Genomic DNA, 21,267 nt, shown 5'->3' on the forward strand with positions numbered 1-21,267 from the left:
GAAGAAAAATGAATAAAAAAAACAAAGATAGTATAAACAATCTCTGGGACAACTTCATGAATTCCAACATTCACATCATAGGGGTGCCAGAAGGAGAAGAGAAAGAGCAAGAAATTGTAAATCTATTTGAAAAAATAATGAAAGAAAACTTCCCTAATTTGGTAAAGGAAATAGACATGCAAGTCCAGGAAGCACAGAGTCCAAACAAGATGGATGCAAAGAGGCCCACTCCAAGACAGATAATTATAATGCCAAAGGTTAAAGATAAAGAGAGAATCTTGGAAAGCAGCAAGAGAAAAGCAGTGAGTTACCTACAAGGGAGTTCCCATAAGACTATCAGCTGATTTCTCAAAAGAAACTTTGCAGGCTAGAAGGGATTGGCAAGAAACATCGGCAGTCATGAAAAGTAGGGACCTATGGCCAAGATTGCTCTATCCAGCAGAGTTATTTAGAATCAAAGGGCAGATAAAGAGAAGAAAAAACTGAAGTTCATTGTCACCAAACCATTATTATATGAAGTGTTAAAGGGACTTATGTAAGAAAAAGAAGATCAAAACTATGAACAATAAAATGGCAATAAATATGCATCAATCAACAATTGAATCTAAAAAACAAATTAAGCAAACAAGAAGAATAGACACAGAATCATGGATATGGAGATTGTTTTGATGTTTGCCAGGTGAGAGGGTGTAGGTGGAGAATGAGTGAAGAGTTGAGGGGATTAAGAAGTACAAACAGTCAGTTACAGAATAGTCATGGGGATGTAAATTATAGTGTAGGAAGTGGTGTGGCCAATGATCTTATACGCAGGACTCACTGACGTGAACAATGATGTGGCAATTGTATGAGGGAGTGGGGGGTGCTGGTTGGAGGGAGGGATAGGAGGAAAAATTGGGACAACTGTAATAGAATAATCAATAAAATAAAAATGTAATTAATAAATGTACATTCTGCTGTTATTATGTAGTGGGTTCTAAATATAAATTACTCCAATTTGCTTAATTGTACTTTTCAAGCATTTTATATACTTACTGATCCTTTGTTTATTGTATCAATTGCTGTAAGAGGAAGTTTCCAAGTATAATTGTGGATTTGTCTATTGCATCTTTCAGTTTTATTAGTTTTTGCTTCACATATATTGAAGCTTTGCTATTGAGGGCATTCATTTTGGGGACTGTCATATCTTCTAGGTGAATTAACCCTTTGATCATGATAGAATGTCCCTTTTGTTATTCCTGACTGTATCTTGTTCTAAAATCTACTTTCTCTGATATCAATCTAGCTACCCAGCTTTCTTATATTTAGTGTTTGCATGGTTTGTCTTATTCTAGCCTATTGCTTTTAATTAATCTATGTCTTTCTATTTAAAGCAGATTTTTGAGACAGTATATACTTGATTTCATTAGAGTGCTTAGATCATTGATATTTAATATAATTAGTAATTACATTAACTTAATAGAAATATCTATATGGCAGCATAAAAGCTATCACATTAGTATTTGTTTTCTATTTTTTCCCATCTGCTCTTCATTTCTTTTTTCTCTTTTTCTGCATTTTTTGTTAATTGAGTAATTAATGATTCAATCTCATATTAGTCATTTCTTTGTTTCTTTTCCTTGTAGTTGCTCTTACATTTACAATACATACTTTTTAATTTATCACAGTGTACTTTTTTCACAGTGTACTTTCAAATAGTATTATACATAGTATATAAAGTAAGAATCTTATAATATACTTCCATGTACTCCCTCCTGTTCTTTGTGCTGTTTTTATCATTGATTTTATTTCTGTATATTTTATACACACCACAATACATTATAAGTATTTTTGCTATAGTGTTAATTATCTTTTAAGAGCAATGAAATAAAAAGTATTATATATTTGTCCTCATACTTGCCATTTTAATGCTTTTTATACATTTGTATATATTTGAGTTTCTAACTGATATCATTTTCCTTCTACTTGAAGAATTTTTAAAACTTTTCTTCTAATGTTCAATTGCTGGTGATGAATTCTCTCCATTACTGTTTGTCTGCAAAAGCTTTTACTTACCTTCATTTTTGGAATGATGTTTGTCCTTCACATTGGTTGACAGTTTCTTCTTTCAACACTTAAAGATATCTCTCCACTTTCTTCTAGATTTCATGGTTTCTAATGAGAAGCTTGCCATTCTTTGTTTTTCTGTATTTATTATGTTCTTTTTTTTCTGGATCCTTTTAAGATACTCCTTTTTTAAGCTTTTAAATGTACATCTGGAGGAGTCTTTTTCTAAGCTTTCTTTAACCTTATTACTAAGGCATGACTCACTGGCTTCTGTGCTGATAAAGAACTTTCTGCAGTTCAGTGTTTAAAATGTCTTATAAATGTATAGACCTTATGGCTGGTCTCCATCATTCACAAAAGTGTTAAAGGAGGAAAAATCTTAACATCAAATGATCAGCAGGACTCTCCATCCAGTCAGGCTGGTGAGAACTTGAATGGCTCCCAGTTTGTTGTGAGCTCTGTGAATCATTCCAGTCACTTTCTTCCTGGTCTGTGGAATTTCACCCTATTCACACATGTCTTAGTGCTTAGCAAATTTTCAACTGCCCCTCAGTGTTCCTTGTATATATAGCTTCCTCTTTCTGAAACTCTGCTGCACAAATTCCAGTCACACGTGTCTCTCCAAACCCTGGTATCTGCCACTTGCAGTCAGCCGTACCACTGGACTCTGTCTGGGGTTCCCTCCCCGCCCCTCATGTGGGATGTGCCTACAGGGTGAAGTTGAGGCAATGCCTTATCCCTCCGGTTTCCCTTCTCTTAGGGGCAACAGTCCTGAGAACCCATTGTCTGGTGTCTGAAAATAGTTGTTCCATAGATTTGATCTGCTTTTCTAGTTATTAATGGAAGGAGGGCAAACTTGGTCCTTGTTTTGTCATCATAGCCAGAAATGCATCTAGGCTACAAATATTTATTTATGATCCTATACACAAGGTTGTCATCTTAAAATGCAGTTTTATTTGATGTACTCTCAGATGTTTTGTGTTCTTTTTCTTCCTGCATAACAAAAAATAAACTATGGATATTGCAAAGTAATTTGGGAGAACTGCTCTGCATCATTTATGTTTATTATTGCAGAATTGTCTGTGTTCCCACAGTGGTTCCTGTGCCTAATCTCCATTCCCACACACCCACTCCAAGTGGGGCTCACGTGACTTTTTGATACAGTATTCAGCCTCCAGAATGGCTTTCAGACCGTTCCCAGGGTAGTTTCTAAGCCCTCATGGCTGGAGTTCTACCATAAGAACAACAGCCTTTCAAGTCTTCCTTCCTGTAGATGTGGCATCTCTAACTCATTAGTATATATGTTTTGTACTCACTTGTGCATACAGCATAAACAGAATATATTAAAAGTGCAATTAATGTGGAAAGTTATGCTATCCAAATTGTAATGAGCTATGAATTGTCTTAGAGAACTTTCTGTAATTCAGTGTTTAAAATGCCTTACAAATGTGTAGACCTTATGGCTGGTCTCCATCTTTCACAAAAGTGTTAAGAAAGGAAAATCTTAAATCCTGGCTTGATTCCTTAACATAACAACAAGAAACAGTTCTCACACTACATTCTCCCTATCATGCCACTCTTATTTCCAAAGTCTGGGGAACTTTTTTTTTAAAGATGATGTTTATGTTGGGGATTTAAAAAGCTCCCATTAAGAAGAAACTGTAGCTTATCTTTTATATCTCAATTAGAAATGCCTTAAATATATATGTCTAAATATTTATATATATATGTCTCTCTGTCTCCCTGAAATATATATATATATATATATATATATATATATATATATATATATATATATATATTTAAGGGCTATGTAGGATTTTTATAATCTATAAGTGTTCGATGACTTCATGCACCGGAGAAAGCAAGTAATTCCTTACCCATTCTGGGTGGGAATTCAGGTTAATGGTAAACAGAAAGATTTTCTGTTACCCTTTCTGTAAAGGGTAAAAGAAGAGAAGCATACAGAGATACCTAATACACACAGAGATTTTATACAGAAATAAAACATAGAAAGTACAAGACTTAGTAGCCACCTCCTACATGGTAGCCATTATTATTACTTATTCAGCCAGTGTTCTGAAAATTATTTTATTTGCTTTTTGTACTTAGTGGATTGAATTCACGTAGTCTCCTTCCTCTCAATCCTCAGGACACTGCTTCCTAGAACTTTATTTATTGTTCATAAAAGTTATTGGACTTTTACTTTTTTAGGCTTGAACACTATGTATTAAGAAAAATAAAAAGTCAAGTACTCTGCTGGAAATCTATAGTCCTGCTGGTGTGCATTTTTTTAACATTAAATTTACTTCTATAACTCCTGCCACCCCCTCCCTCTCAATTCCCATGTCTCAGAAAGAGCACAGACTCCTGAAAACCTGTTCTTAGAAGTCCCTGAAATCCATACTTTACAATTCTTATAAATTGCCAGATGATAGTGTTTTGTGATGTTCCTTTGTATAATGATACCTTTCAGGTTTAAACATAAATTATACTACACTTCAGAAAAAAAAAAACATCAGAGGTGAAGGTTTTGCTTTTTTGGTCATTGTTTTCGCTTTACAATATCTCACTTTCAGGGTTTGACCTGAAATCAGTAGCATCAGCATCTTTTGGGAACCAGTTAGAAATGCAAAATTTCAGGCCTTATAATGGATGTTGTAGGCAATTCTGATGTGTGCTAAAGTTTGACAGCTGCTGGTGTGGAGCACCCTGGAAAGTCTCCTACATCGAACTTAATTTATTACAAGCCACATCATATGAGGTATGAAGAAGCAATCAGTCATGCCTCCAGCTACTGTTGCCTTGGAGATGTTTCATGGTGTAACACTGGATGTGCCATGCTGCTGAGCAAATGTCAGACTCTGAGAAGGAAGAAACTTTCTGCTGAAAGCCTTCTAGAACACCTTCTTTCATACCGCCAGTAGCCAAAGGCAGAGGATTAAGACATCAGAACCACAGAAGGTGCTAATGCAGAGCCCTCAGGTTTAGCTGCAGCACGGAGGCACCTTTTAGCTAGTTAAGAAGTAAAATCCCAAGGCTCAAAAGCTGTTCTCGAGCCAAAAGACCAGATTTAGCAATCTGCACATGAAGCAGGACACTTATCCCTGTGTAGACCAGACTGTGGAGAAACCCAAGGAAGTCTTGGCAGGTAGACTGCTTTCTTAGCCACAGTGGGGAAGGGGGACCATGTGCTGCTTAGTATGCAGGATCCAGAAGCTGATGTAGGACCGCGCTCTCGCAGTGCTGGTCACGTGACCTTTTCCCTTGAGTGTGCCTGGAGAGAGGGTGAGAGCTCTGGTGTTCTTCCTCTTATTTTAAGGACACTGGCTGCACTGGATTAGAGCCTCATACTTATGAACTTATTTAACCTTCATTACCTCCTTAAAGGCCCTGTTTCCAAATACAACGTTGGAGGTTAGGGCCTCAACATATGAATTTATGGCAGTGCGGGGAACACAACTCAGTCCGTAACAGTCCTTGTTATCCCAGTCCTGGATCACTGTAGCTCTTTCCTAATCCTCACTGCTGACTACCTTCACCAGTCCTTCTTGACTATGCAGCCAGCTTTATCTAAGTAAAATAGCACTTGTAAGGTACAGTTTTACTGAAAATCGTTAGTGATTCCCAACGACTAGAATTTCACCACACTCCTTAGTCTGGCATTTGGTTGGTTCCCTGGTCATAGTCTACCTCGTCAACCAAAATAATGCCATTCTCTTTGCCTTGCCACACACCTTTAGAGTAATGTACTTTATTGCCTTCAAGCATTCAGTGTGTTCCCAATTCTGGGCCTAAGCTCCCATTAGTCTCTCTGGAATGTCCTCTTTTCTTATCCAAATACTGCCCTTTCTTCTTAGTGCCGCAGTCCATCTGCCCAGTGACATCTCCATCACTTCCACCCACAGCGATCTTTCTGTCTGGGCTTGGATTATTCTTTCAAAGGAAGTGTTAACACACTTGTGTGTATATGTGTATGTGTGTGTGTGTGTCCCTGGGACTGCCTGAGAGCCAGTACTGAGGGTTTTACTTTTTGGGATCCTCACAGTCCCTGGCACAGTGGTGGAGCAGTGTTCTAATTGTGTGGGTGGGTGATGGCTGGAAGAAAAGCAATATTTCTTTGATAAGGTTTTCTGAGAATCTTAAATGTCCATAAGCCTACCCAAGTCTCCTTCTGTCACATCAACAAAGTTTGGTCCCTATAGGACCTTCAGGCCTACCAGAGAATTTTATTGTTTGTTTGTTCTTTCAGCCCCCCAGTATATTCTAAACTGCTCGTGCAGGTGGAGGAGGGCTTGCTTAGAAACCTGAACCTTTTTTTATCACCCGTGAGGCATATAGGAAATGTCCTACTAATTCAGAAACAAATGTATTTTGCTTCATGTACTGTATATCTTAAGTCATATTGGTGTGAATTAATGACTTGTACCCTGACTTAGACTACCCTGACCCTCAAAGTACTTATTCATAGACAAGAGTATTTATGCAGCCATGCAGTCTACTGCTTTTTAAAGCCAATATTTAATCATTTGACAAACACAAATTTTATTCGCAAGACAATGGGTTTGTTTCCTAACTGTAGATTTTCACATGGAGAGTTTCTCTAGGGGTGGTAGAATCTGCATGACCTCCACACATTGCAGGAGAAGTTTCAGTGTCTTCTATCTTCTGCCTTTCTTCCCCTTTTACTTCTACTATTCTTGCCTCAGAAGACATGTCTGGTTATCTTACCTGCTCACTATCTTTGAGATCCACCAGTGCCTTTGCTCATGCTGTTTCCCTCACCTAAAAAATCCTCCAGGTCCAGCTCAAGCTGCTGTGCTCCACCGCCTCCAGCAAGCCTTCCCCAATTGTCATGACTACTCTAAGCAAGTGGCAGTACCACTCATTTTCATTCTTTATGCCTTGACACTCATGTACTGTGTGCCCTCACTTCTGTGTAAGTCCCATCTCCTTGATTGCTCTATCAACACCTTTGGAGTAAGGCTGTGCCTTGTGTTTTATTTGTGTATTTTATGCTTAAAACTCTTGTGAAATGTATTTACAAGGTTCTGGGGATGTATGTTTTACTTCTGCAGCCTGATGATTTGGGTCCAGGAGAATTCTGAAGGCAAGTAGCAAGGCTATGCTGTAGTTCCTCCCAGGGTGGGTCTGCCCCTCCCTGTGGTGTTCTCGTTGACAGGAAGGACAGAATATTTTTGTACTATATGGACTTAGGGTCCAGTGCTCAGCGGCTTCCATGTTTTACAATGTTGACCCAAGGAGGTCAGACGTTGGCTGAATCTCTACCTACATCTTCTCTGTTTGCATATTCTGCCATGGGCATGACAGAGCTGTCCTGTGAGCCACATCCTCTCCTAAATGTGATTTGGTCTTTGGCAAAAAGTCCAAGAAGTGGTGCAACGAGCATAAAAAATACAACGCATTTGACTCTCTTAAAAGAGCTACGCCACACTTCGACTGCGTCACCACCAGAGTGGCTCCCCGTGTCTTTGTTTGTTCCTTGCTTTCTGTTGCCCCGTACCCTGTGTCTCCGTGTGTCTGCTTCTGTAAAGATTTCCTTCGTAAACGTGTGTGCATTTCATCTCTCTGCCTCTGTCTCCATCTATCTGGGATTCTTTCCCTTCTTTAATGTTTTTTCTCTTCCATCTTCTGTCTGAAGGAAGCAAAATCAGTGGGAGTCCATAAAAGGAAATGTATTTAGCTAAAAATTTTTTAAGGAGAGATTAGGAAACATTATGCTTATTCATTTACACCGTTTTTGTATTCACTGAAAGAATTTTTCAGAAAAATTAATCTGTTGATCTTCACTTCCTTATCTATATCACTCTACATTCACTGTGAACTTCAACAGATATGCATTTTCCATAGTTGTGATCAATCTACATATACTATATGTATATATATTTTTAACCTAACATTATTTCATCTGTACTCATTTAAATAGTCGTATTCTGATATGTTAGGGTAGTTTGTTGAGCCATTTCCTAAGTGTTTGACATTTGGTTATTTCTAGTTTCATTATTTTAAATAGCATTGCTACAAACATCTTTGCATAAATTATTACTTTATTATGCAGGCTTCTTCTGATGTATATTACCAAAAGGACTGTTAGGTTAAAGGCACTGACTGACTTTAGAAACTAAAAAGACAAAACTCTATTCAATAAAAAAAAAGAAAACCCAAACACCTTCAATTTTGAACTGTGGCAGTTAAGAGAAGACAAAGGCCAAAGAGGGAAGAAAAAATGAGGCAAGATTAATTTCATTTATTCAACAAATATTGAGCACTAGCTATATGCCAGGCACTATTCTAGAAATTTGGGATCCATCGATCAATAAAAAACCCCAAAAATTTCTGCCCTGACTGGTGTGACTCAGTTGGTGGGTGTGGTCCCACAAACTGAAAGGTCACCAGTTCAAGCCCTGGTCGGGGCCCTTGCTTATGTTGAGGGTGCGGTGTCCAGCAGGGGGCGTACAGAAGGCGGCCGATTGACGTTTTTCTCTCACATTGATGTTTCTCTCCCTCTCTTTCTTCCTCTCTTCCCCTCTCTCACTGTAAAGAAAAAAAAATTCTGCTCTTATAGAGCCTATATTCTAGTGGGAGAGGATAGACAAGAAACATAAAAATAAATGCACCAAATATGTAATAAGTGGGAGGGTGATAAGTGTTATGGAAAAAGAAAAATAGACCAGACTGAGGGGAATCAGAAGCGGTGGGGGAACAATGGAGGCATGTAGCTTGCAATTCTAAACAGGAGGTACTGAAAAGAGACTTAAGGGAGGTGAGGGACTTAGCCATTCAGTTTGTGATGGAACAATGCATGTACCAGGCGGAGGGAAGTGCTCCTGGCTAATGACATTAGGTCTCCTGCAGAAACAGGAAGGAGTCATGTGGCTGGAGGAGAGAGCGTGGTGAGGGTGGGAGGGAAGAGGGCTCGGGAGGGTTTGGCAGAGGCCGTATCATGTGGGGTTTTGTAGGTTCCTGTAAGAACTTCAGCCCTTGTGCTGGTTCACAAGGGAGGCTGCGGAAAGGCTACCCTGGACCCGCCTTCTTTGGGAAGGCAGATGCTGGACCTGTCCTTGATCCCTGCATCCAGGTCTCTGGGATGGGACCAGGGAAACATTGCATTTCAGACAAGTTCTTCAGGGCGATTTTGCTGAATGATTTAATGAAAGAAAAAAAAATTCATAGCATCTCCCGATGCTGGTGTTTTAAAGACTTGGCAGGTTATGTAGGAAATGGAATTGTAGAGGTTCAGTGACTTGTCTGAGGTTATACAGCCAGAAGAGGCAGCGCTAGGTTTCAGATTCACCCCTCTCACTCTGAGCTCAGTGAACCTTCCGCAACCTTCCACTGTACCCGGCTATCTAATAGACTGTATCATTTCACTTATCAGGTGGTTAGATGTCCAATAATCTCCACCGTTGGGAATGTAGTTTGAATCCAGAAGCTCTGTAAGGTTGATTGGTCGGTTAAATGTTTGGTTATCTAAAGAATAACCAGAAAGCTGCTATTGTTTTAACCTCTATGATTATGAATCATTCAGGACGTATTAATTGCATATTCTGCTTCTTCAGAGAAATTCTGGAAGAGTCATACCATCTCAGAGGGAGAAGGGACCTTAATTGTTCAGAATCTTGCAATGTCTCTGGGTCATAATTCTGAAATAAGTTCTTATTTAAGATTAGTACAAAACATATAAGCCATTTGGCTAACCCTGGACATACCTGAGGTTTAGTTTTTAAAGAAATTTCTGATTTACTTTGCTTTCTTTTGATTTGTTTCTTGGACATTGATTATAACTATTTTTTCAATTAATTCAATTTTTAAATAAGATTTGTCTTTCCTGACCTTATTCTGTAACTGGAGCCTAAATTTTATCTGCAGTGGCTAAGCCCATGGACGGCTGTCATTCTGGAATTCACTGAAGTCATGACATGGGAACTGGTCCAGAAATCACTTACACAAGCAAGAACTCAGGCCTCAGAGCTACGCTAGAGGATGATTTCAGCGAAAGCATCTCTCGTCCATTTGCACACTTCTACCCGTCTCAGTGACCAGATCTGGGTCAGCGGTGGGGGCAGGTGACATGTTCCCATTGCAAACACTTGGTGGAGATTCTAGGGCTACATTATGTTTTTCCTTTCACTAAAGCCAGGATTGGCAGTGGAAGCAGGGCCCGAGGAAGGTGTTGCAACTCCTCGGGGAAAGGGAGGAAAGATGTGTACCTAACTCATTTCCCTCGTTCTGCCGCCTGTTCCTGCAGAACTGTCACATTCATTGAAAGGCACCAGTGCCAATAGGAAATGTTCAAGTAACACACTTGAGCAGCTCAGTCCTATTCACTAGCAACCTTGAAGTTATGTACTCTGTCAAGGCTTAATTTTTGTAAAGATTTTATTTATTTACTTTTAGAGAGGGTGAAGGGAGGGAGAGAAACATCATTATGTGGTTGCCTCTCATGTGGCCCCCACTGGGGACCTGGCCCACAACCCAGGCATATGCCCAGACTGGGAATCAAACTGGCAACCCTTTGGTTCGCAGCCTGTGCTCAATCCCCTGAGCCACATCAGCCAGGGCTTAATTTTTTTTTAATATAGAAAGTTCAACCTCAGTTTGTTTCTGGGTGACGTATCCCTTCATAAGTGAGCCCCTAATGTTTGCCACCAGAAGATTGGTTGTAATTTCTTTACTGTCATAGGTTTCCTTCTTTCAAAATCCTCAGTGACTGGCCCTGTTCTCTTCTCTGGGGGGGTTTATCGTAGTAGCTGCATTCCTAGAGAAAACCCTGAAAAGGTAGACGGGCGTGAAAATTAGCATGGCTCCAAATTTCAGAAAGGCTGCCATTGGTAGCCCCGTGAAGGATAATGACCGAAATGTGTCTATAGAAGAGAATGGTAGATATGCATTAGGGGGGATTAATTCCTGACTTCACATCACACTAGGGATTGGTATGGACACTAGTGATTTTGTAACGGAACTCCAGTGATGCTTTCCCAGGTTTTGAATGGTCCCTTGAAAGTACAGCAGATGGCAGTCATCAGGCTGAAGCCTATTTCAAATGAATGATTGTCCCTGCCTCTTAGTCTTGACCATTTAATGTGGGTTCTTAGAGGCATAAATAGGGACAAGGCAGCCTGGGCCCAGGCAGCCTGGAAGGTACCTGTGGTGGCAGCTGTGAGCCCAGGAAAAAGGACTTATTCCTGCAGCTGGGGAGCGCTGCCAGAAGGAAGCCTGCAGCTGAACTGTTGGTCTCACAATGGGATTGCCTCCGACAAAGAGAGAAACCTTGCGCAGGGTTGCTGAGATGGCCTGCAAGCAACTGCAGATCCATGTGGGGGTGAAAACGGCCCGTCCTCCTGGCCCTCCCTCAGGGCAATGCTGAAGCCCCATCTCAGCTTCAGAACCCTCCCTGCAGGCATGGCTGAGGGGTTCCGTGAGGCCGTGTCCTGGCTCAGTTTCTCCCTCTGCTCAATCTTCCCTCCCTCTCTGCCCCCATCAAACCCCTCCCTCATTCCGTCCTCCTTCCTTTCCTTCCACATGTTGATTGCAAGATGAAAGTCGAAATGTTAAACGGAGAAGAAGAAAAACAAAGGTGGAATAATTAGGTTAGACCAGTGCTTCCTCCTCTCTGTATTTGAATTTGAGATTTGGGGTGACACCTTGCTTCTCTCTGAAGGTTAGACGTTGTCACTTGAAGTCTTCATTCAGTCGCTTCAAGGGTTGATGTTATGGGAAGTGAAAAAAAGAAGAATCAATTATTTCATAGTAGAAATAATTTCGTATTAGATACTTCCTCGTGCATGCATTGTGACTTTGTATTCTTGCAACTCGAGATTGAGTCCTTTAGTGGAGATCCCATCTCTCCCCTGTGCCACTGTGGCAGCAGGCAGGACTCACCAAAAGATCTGATGAATAAATGGGCGGTGCTGCCTTGCAGTTCTAACCGAGTTCATATGGGGGGAGAATGAAAGTCAGCCTTGCTTCCAAAGGTATTCTCCTGGGGGGAAGTTTACCCTGCGTATCTCGCTGGAGTGGTGGAAAGAAGTCTGACTGCCCTGCCCAGAGTGTGAGGAAAAGCAGTTGACAATGGGGGTGTGGATGGGGTAGAAGGCGGGGTGAACCTTTAGTGACACCCAAGAAAGAGGTGAAGATTCTGGAAGACAAAGCCAAGAACCACACGGAGAGCTTCTTTCTGTTCTTTCCTTGGATCTGTGGGGAATTGGTGTGGTCAGTGCTCCTTCCTCTGTAAGGCCTCCCATCCCTGGGCACGGACCTGCAGATGGTGAGTGGACGTGGCATGGACTTCCCCAGAAGTCTCGAGTCTCCATCCAGCTCAGCCTTCTGAATGGAAGGGAACCGTGGAAGCATGAGGTCTTTCCTTGACCCTCAAAGTGAACCGCCAGGTGCCCCATTCGGAGGGGTGGGCTTGAGCTGTAGTGTCTCTACTGTTTCGGGATGGCGTCCTAAGGTTTTGCTCAGGATGTGTTACAACGTGTTCGTGGAAGGCTTACTGCTGCGCTCCCCACTCCACACCGCCCCTCCAGGCGCGGCCCCAGATGTATGCCAAGAGGGGAAGAGGGGCTGGGGCACTGGACGGCGGCACCAGGATGGGTGCAGAAGGGACGAGGCTGCTGGACAGCGGAGGCGGAGGGGAGGGCGCCGAGGCGTGGCGCGGGCGGCCGCGCACTGGCACTCAGAGGACCGAGCCTGGCGGCGGGCGCGCTCGCCCAGCCGGGGAGAGCTGGGGAGCGGCGGGCGGGGCGGAGGGGCGCAGTAGGGCGGGAGCAGCGGCAGCTGCGGAGCGAGGGCACCTGAGGAGGGAGGAGGACTCGCGTGGACTGAAAGTGGGGAAAGAGGAGGCAGGCCGGTGGGCGGGCGCCCTGGCCTGGGGGTCACGAGCGCGGGAGCCGGGCGAGGTGGAGCTGGGCGGCGGCGCGGGCTGAGTCGAAGGAGGAGGGGAAGGCGGAGGCGCGGGGAGCGTGTTTGGGGCGCCGCGGTTGGGAGGGTGGCGGCCACCGGTGCGCGCGGGGCGCTGTGTGTGCGCGCTTCCCCGCTCAGGGAGGAAGATGGCCCAGAGGGGAAAGTTGGGGTGACGCGCGCGGCCCCCGGAGGCTCGGCGGGGGGCACCACGGCGAGCCCGACGGAGCGACGGCCAGACAGGCCGGGGGGTGGCGCGCAGTCCGGTTGCTGCCACCGCTGCCGAGGCGCCCGCCCCCTCACTGCAGGTGGCCGCGGGTGCGCTGGGTCCGGGCGCCGGGGGCGCGGACGGGCGCGCGGGGGAGCCCGGCCAAAGGGATGGGCTGCGCCCCCAGCATCCACGTTTCGCAGAGCGGTGTGATCTACTGTCGGGACTCGGACGAGTCCAACTCGCCCTGCCATATCACCAGCGTGTCGCAGGGCCCCGCAGCCCCCCAGCCCGGCCTCTTCGTGCAGACCGACGCCGCCGACGCCATACCCCGGAGCCGCGCGTCCGGACCCCCCAGCGTCGCTCGGGTCCGTAGGGCCCGCCGCGCAGAGCTGGGCAGCGGCAGCAGCACCGACTCTGCAGCCCCCACGGGGACCACCTGCAGGGGCCGGAGGCGCCACTGCTGCAGCAGCGCGGAGGCCGAGACCCAGACCAACTACTCCAACATCAAGGTAAACGCGAGGCACCGGCACAGGCTGGTGGGGGGCCGTCCGCCCCGTCTGTCCAGTTTGCACGGGTGGGGGGCTCCAGCGGACTGGAGTGGTCGTGAGGTGGTGGGGTTGGGGAGGTTGTCACTAAGGAGGAGTTTACTTTTCATTTGTGGGGATGATGAGGGTGCAGGAAATCAGAGCAGAAAAGATGCCTGGAGGGATCCTGGGAGCTGGTTCTGGGGATAAGGGTGGAGAAGGAAGCGCAGTAGGAAGCCGGCGGGCTGCCGGCGGGCTGGTCGGGTTTTCACTCAGGGGAGGAAGGCCGTGACTTGGTTAGTAAGGGCGGCGAGTCTGATTGAATGAAACCTGAGCACCGGGCGGATTTGCGTGTCTCACAGGTGAATGGTGCAGACCTGGCGCAAGGATACCCTAGTTACTCTTATTACAGTTTTTACCTGGGGAAAGCAGCCCAGGTGCATGGAGCCTTTGGAGCAAGCGGTGGGGCTTTGTGAATGAATGAAGGTGTTTGTGTTTGCTGGGAAACCTAGGAAGAGAACCAGAGTGGAACCTGTTGTTTATCCCTGGTTTGGGTTGGCTGCATCCTGGACATAACCGAGGGAACCTGCCCTGAGTTTGGAGGGTCAGCGGAGCTAAGGGAGGGGAATGAGTTTCCAGCGCAGTGCAGCTGCCTGATGGTGAAGGTTCTGCACATACATCTCATTTTTCAGGAGGGTGAAATTGTGAGGAGTGGAGAAAATTGTTTAAATAATTAAAGCAGTCACTACATACTTTTTAATGGCAGAAGAAAGTAGGGCCCTTCTGTATGTTCCCAATATGCTATTAAATCCAAGAGGATTTTCATTGTGTAAATCTGGCCACTGGGCCCTTCATCTGTGTAGCAAACAGAAAGACAATGGCACATCCCCTTGTACAGAGGGGAAAAGACACCTCCATGACTCTTAATGTTAGGTAGACTCACAGCTTGAACGTGGTCACTGGAGTACCAGGAACCAATCCACAACTGTATATCTAATACTTGAAAAGTTGTTCAACAATTGGCCTTCTGAGAGGAGACTTCTAGTCTCAGTGGAGGGCGAAGAGAAGGACTGCCCGTGCTGACTTCAGTCTGGAAGACCAGAAGCTTCTTGTAGTGAACTTATTGTAGCTGCATCTGATTTTGTAACATGAAGAGTAACTGATGACTATTTATAGTTGTAGGATTTCTTTGGTAATAATTATATAATGCAATATCATATACTCATAATAAAAGCCATCATTTATTGAGCACCTACTATGTTGCCAAGTAAGCTTTTTTTTCTAGTGTTTGAGAGTGAACCACGTTCCAGTGGAATTTCCAAAGACCACAGACCTGGATACATGGCAGTGCAGCCTCGCCACTGAGCATTTGTTACAGAAGCATGTCCTGAACACTGTGTTTTTCTCTGGTCAAGGTGGTTTTTTTTTTTTTTTTTTGACACACTAGTTCACATAAAGTTAGCACTAGGAGAAATTTCAGGGGAATAGCATTTTATGTTTGGTGAAATAATTAAGATGTTATCAGTAAAGAGTATCCTTTTGCTCTCTTGTTGAAAGGAAATTTGATGGCATGAAGCAGTAGTTCAGAATGGCGACAACTTAGGAATTTTGATGCTTATTGTCTGGTACCTCAGAGAAATTGTGTATTTTGTCTTTCAGAGGAGCAGGATTTCCAATTTAGTACCTGGCAACTCTAGTTACTCCATGTTTGTTCAATGAAAGAAAGAATAATGAATGAATTCATTCCCTATGTTTTAATACTTCCCTCGAGAGGCTACTTAGAGACCAAATGGAGTAAAAACTAGATGGAAAGTGAGTCCAAATTATTAGCAGCTAGTATAAACTTCTATAAACAACATTGCTACTTGGCTGAAGTGTTAAAAGTCTTGACCTGGAGTGGAATTTAACTCACTTTGCTTTATCAACAAGGTTTCCAAATAAGAGCTTAATTCGTGCCCAGCTATTACTAGGAATGTTGGGAATGAAACTGCTGGATTAGTGATTCAGCATTAATTTGCATGTGTGAATCTCAAAAACTGTAGATTTGAAATTAAATACAAGACTAGAATTATTATTTATACAAAACCCAATAGAATTATTATTACAGGATTACTTTAATATATTTAATAGTATCCTTTCAGGACTTATGATGCAGTGTTATTATTTTTTTCAGTCTTTGTGGTTAAGGTAATTTTATAAAATCCTTACTTTTATTTCTTTTTGGACTGAGATTTCTTATACCTCAGAGGTCTGAGATAGTTGCTCGTCACCGCCTTCTGCACTCCCCTTTTCTAAAACGCTCAAGTGCAAAAAGAAAGTCTTTGCTCTCTGTTCCTGCGTACAGTAGTGGGTTGTAATCATTTTTCTAAATTTCCTCTTTGTACATGAATTATAAACCATAGCCTCATTATTTACTTGGTCTCTGGCATTCCCCAGAGTGCAAAAATGCATACTTGGTCTCTCTCGCTCTCTCATTTCTAGCACTAATTCATCTCATTAAGCTTTTAGAATGATGAAGCATTATGATGTCAAATGTGATGTCAACGGGAACCTTCCTGAATACCTAATTTACCAAAAAAAAAAGTCAACATTAATAATTCATATGCAGTGCAGTGATATCATATGGGTTTCCATTTCTGGTAAGAAGTTAGATGTGTCTCCCAACTGCTGTAAAAATGCAACTTCCTGACCACTTGTCTCTCTCTCCTTTGCCTTTTCACCAATGGTGCTCTAAGAGGAGAATCCTGCAGAACCCTCACTCCTGACACTGGGCCAGTTTTGTAATTCTTGTTCAGGAATCCTCAGAGGAGGTGGCTGAACCTCTCTCTGGGAAGATCCAATACAAGTCTTTTCTCATACCAGCTGTTGCAGCTGGGAGGCATGTGAGTCTGGGCGACCAGTTGTAGAAAGTCTTTATGGACACACAGTCAGTCATCTGTCAGCCGTTGCTATGCCCTTTAACTGTTGTGTGGCTCAGGCACTGGGGGTTGTTACTTTCCAAATGGTTTCGTGCTGATAGACATCGCCGCCAATTCCCCCTTTCTCCTCCATTCATCATAGTGACGTACGCATTGAGCCAGTATTTGTGCCAGACTCTGTTGTAGGCACGAGTGAGCAATTCAGGGAATATCCATGCAGTTTGGTGAGCAAAGCCTGAAGAGGACAGTGAGTTTCTTGCAAAGGGTGTGTCTAAGCCAGTGATGAATGGCTTCTATGTTATCTGTTCCATAGTGTCCCAGAGTTAACTACATGTAAAGGGAAAATAAATAGATCTTTTTCTGACCTTATGGTAAATAATTGAGATTTTTATTTAAAGGAGGGGTAGAATTGTTTTGAAAAATGTCAGTTTTGCTCTGTAACTCCTTAGTATACATGAGAATCACTTGGAAGTCTTGTTAAAATACAGATTCTGGCCCCCAACTCCTGTTTCTGATTTAGTAGATCTGGGGTGGGACCTGAGGGTTTGGATTTCTAACAGACTTCCAAAAGATGCTAGTGTTGTTGATCTGGGGACCATACTTTGAATACTACTGCTTTTAAATGCATTAAACTGATGGTATGCTAACAGATGAATTGGGCGGGACCACCTCTGGCAGAGGGTGTGGCACCACATTGCATGTCTTGGAGGTACTAGTCATAGCCCTGCCTTCACCTTGGTTTACTTGTATGGGGGCTAGCTGCCATCTGCATTCATGAAGTCAAACCCTGAACCTCCAGGGCCGGCTGGAAAGTCTGTAAGCGAGGAGAGCGCTGGACCATGTAGCCCTCAAGAACTCGAGGTTTTTGAGGTTCCACTTCCCCTCAGGGTCTGCTGGGGTGTGCAGGTGCTGACATTAACGTCTAGCTTGGCCATCGCAGACCCTCCTGTGCCTCTGGCGGCTGGAGCCACGCCCTGCGTGATGGGAAGTTGTAAGGAGAGGGAGGAGCTTAAAATGGGGAGTCACATGACAGGGTGCAGACTCCTGCTCCGTTTGCAGCTTGTGAAGTTCTTAATAGACTTTTCACCATTATTTTTCATTTTAAAATGAGGTTACTAAACCTCACGCTCCATTTCTTCCTTTACCCAAGGAAGTCTCGTAAGTTGATTTAGTAAGATCCAAATTTACTTTCTGCTGTAGCTCATTTTATCACAATTTAGTCCCTTCTCTGTTTGTTTCCCAACACAGTAATTGTAGCCACTGAGCACATTTTCTTAATTTTCACTGTTTTCTTTAGTGGTTACATTACTTTTTAAGGCCTATCAGATAGTTCTGCCATTTGACTTTGTTGAATAAGTCCTCAGGACAGAAAGTAGCATAGTGCACGCTGCTAACTTTTCAGAGGCGATACTTCTCTGCTGAAATCCCACCCTGGCGCCCACTAGGCAGGACCTGACATGCTGGTGAGGGCAGGGCAGGTCTTGTAGCACCAGGCTGGTGAAGGGTTAAGGCCAGGACTCAGAATAGGACAGAGGGAGTGAGCCCTACAGAACCAGGCGGGATGACAGAGTCCAGAGTCTGGAAAACCAGCAGAGTTGGGGGGAGCGGGTGAGTACTTTGGAGCCAGGTGGGCAAGTAAATCTGGAATTCAGGGACTCGGCGAAAATGACAGTTCTTGAACTAGGTAGAGACTTCTAATTGGGAAACAGAAGCTATTTACTTTGTTCTGTTCGGGGTTCTCCCCTGTGTGTGAAGAGCTCAGGTGACCCAGGTGAGGCGAGACGAACCAACCAGGCCTTCTCAGGCCTGATCAGATAGTGTCTGGACAGGAACAGAGTGCATCTCCACTCGGGTTTAATTGACAACGAATCTAATGACTATTTCAGCAGTGTTAGGATGAAAGAAAGTCATCAAATGCTGCTGAAGCACCTTAGGACTGAAAAAGAGAACCTAGAAAACGGAAGGGAATGGCTTTGGGAACCCGGGGAACCGAACCTGTTTCTCGGGTTCCCACAGGGTGGGGACAACTGCACGAGCTGTGATCTGAAGAAGGAGTGCAGCAATTGGAGGCTGCAGCTTGGCCACGGGAGCCCAGAGAGTCAGCACTTCCCATTCCATTGTCCTCCCTTTCCTCCATCTGCAGCCAGGCTGGGGCCTCCCTTTGGCCAAACACATCTGGAAGCCAGGGGGCCAGGGAACCCATTGGTGGAGGTTTTCAGGAGCAGGATGGAGAGTATCCTGACCATACCCTGGAAGCCTCTCTGTAACAAGGGTTTAAGATGTTCAGAATCGTTAGAGATACCCCGGTAAGCTCAAACTGAGATGAACAGTTTTGATGATTGTTTAAAATAGTGGCATTTTTAATGGTCACTTAATGTGTTGTTTATGTTTCTTATTTGTTTAATGACTCATGACATAAAAATATGTGCAGCTAACTTGTTTGAAGTCTTCTAAGTTATTCTTCAAAACAAATCCCTTCAGTTCCCTTTCTGCTCAGGCTTTTCTCCATCAGCTTGGGCTGCTGTACCGAAATACCATGAACAAGGGGACTCACAGTAGACCTCTATCCCTCACTGTTTTGGAAGCCGAGCAGTCCAAGATCAAGGTGCTGGCAGATTCTGTGCCTCATGGCTACACTCTTTCTAGCTTGCAGATGGTCATCTTGTTGTGTCTTTACATAGCAGAGAGCAAGCAAGTTCCGGTCTCTCTTTCTCCTCCTATAAGGACATTCCGTCGAGGGCCCCCACCCTCATGAACTCATCTGAACCTGCCTACCTTCCAACGGTCTCACCTCCAAATACCATAAAGATTAGGGCTGCAGCGTAGGAACCTGGGGGGACTCAAACATGCAGTCTGTAACAGACATGTTTCTATCATTTTCCTGTCCCCAGGACCTCAAATCCCAGAGGTGTAGGGGTGGGGAGAGAAAGCCCTCTTCCCAAGTGGGAAGTTCCCTAAGTGGGATACCAGCTTATTCGGCTCGTTGCATTTTTGCTTGATTTGTACTTTCCAACTCTCTGTGCTTTTTCTCTACATTCTCAAAAAGTTTACAAGCTGATACTTTCTATAATGAATATATTTAAAACATTTAAAAATACTCAAGTGTGTTCAGGAGTTCATTTTTAAAATAGGGCTTGCCTTTGTCTTGCAGTGGGAGCCTTAGTGGAAGCCTTAGTAATACAAACACTGCTTTTTAACAAGTTGTAATGTAGGATTAATTTAGATTTTGTTGTTGCTAGTTTCTTCCCCATTTTCTCTCTCCTTTCATTGACCAGTAAAATCTAGCTTTTATTCAGAATTTTGATGCTTTACTCTTTATCATCAGCTTCTTTAACCTCCTCCTTTCTGCCTCCTTAGGGACTGTGCACAGAAAAATAATTTAGAAGCATGTTATTGCTATAAAAGTCAGGCAGCAATTTTACTTTTGGATAATCCATCAATGAGAAAGAGAGACTTGGTGGTTATCTCTTGTTTCCAAGGTGATTCGTGTACGGTTTGTACATTTTGCAACAAGGTATGTAGAGTAGATATAATAATATTGCAGAGCACTTTATGTACATTGTTTTACCTAATCTACATATAAAACACCACAGGCCACAAATTACTATTCCCATTTTATAAATGATAAAATGAGGCTGCAAGAAGTAGAGTGAATTGCTGGAGGTGAGGACTGAAATTTGAATACAGGTTTTCATGAATCCAACTTCAAGGGCCTCATCCACTGAGCTTCACTGCCGCTCACACAGGCTTGCAGGCCCGAGGCTGGCGCTGGGGCTGCAGAGTTATGCAGAGCAGACAGGTGGGGGCCGGGGCAGTCAGGAGGCGTGGGGGTGAGGTTTTCGTCTTCCATGTCCACTGTCACCCTTCCATTAGCTTGAACTGGAGTGTTGTTTTGGGATGAGTGGAGAATGTAAAATACATATAAAATTAAGGCTTTGCCAAAACATATCATTATTTTCAGTGAACGTAGAACTTAGTACATTGTAAATATTATGCAAATATTAGCTGCTAATAATCTTGTGGTTGCCATCATTTTCTGTTTGGGTAATTAAAATGAGATGTTGGTTACTTAGATGTAGATGTTTTTGAAACATGTAATTATTTTTTACTGGGAAATGTGTCCAACTTGCAAGCGGATAGATTTGGCCAATGTAGGTGACTGACTAGGTTTATGGAGACACGTGCATTATTCCGGCACTTTGAAAACTGCTGTGGCAGACAGAGGTTCGGTCTGCATCAGCTTTATTTCTAAAGACGTCGCCAGTCGAAGGCCCAGGATGGAGTTTCACTTCCATGACAGCTGGGCCTGCACAGAGCTTTGGAGGTTAGGGCCTTGGTGGTAACTGGCGGTGGCTCCCTGTGGAATTCTTCTTTGGTGTAAATCTCTGACCCGAAGCCTTGATCTACAATTGGGCTTAAAACCATTTTGCACAAACTCAGTTGTTTCTGTATCACTGCATTTCAGGTGCTGTCAGATGAAGTCTATGGTAAGAGAATGATAACTGTGAATATAAGAGCCCTTTTCTCTCTCAGAGAGGAAGTTGTAATGATTAACTACAGGGATTCAGTCACACAACTGAGAGAAGACCCTGAGTTTTGAGAATTTCTACAGGAAGATGCATGAGAGAGTTTCTAGCAAGTTGTTGCA

General features: G+C 43.7%; 1 protein-coding gene across 4 annotated transcripts in view; it reads left to right on the forward strand.

The window, feature by feature from the left end:
- PDE8B (phosphodiesterase 8B) overlaps positions 1 to 21,267 on the forward strand; it is a 233,123-nt gene that overhangs the window by 15,038 nt on the left and 196,818 nt on the right. For 2 of the 4 annotated variants that reach the window (XM_037143706.2, XM_037143707.2), the window contains exon 1: positions 13,035 to 13,686. The exons of the other annotated variants lie outside the window; for them this stretch is intronic. In XM_037143706.2, coding sequence (XP_036999601.2) covers positions 13,345 to 13,686 — 342 coding nt within the window. In that variant the 5' untranslated portion in view covers positions 13,035 to 13,344. Of the gene's footprint in view, positions 1 to 13,034; positions 13,687 to 21,267 lie in introns of those variants that run through there. 4 annotated transcript variants of the gene reach the window in all.

This window comes from Artibeus jamaicensis, unplaced genomic scaffold (assembly GCF_021234435.1).
Source record: "Artibeus jamaicensis isolate MK-2021 breed Jamaican fruit bat unplaced genomic scaffold, CSHL_Jam_final contig_373, whole genome shotgun sequence".
NCBI lineage: Eukaryota > Metazoa > Chordata > Mammalia > Chiroptera > Phyllostomidae > Artibeus > Artibeus jamaicensis.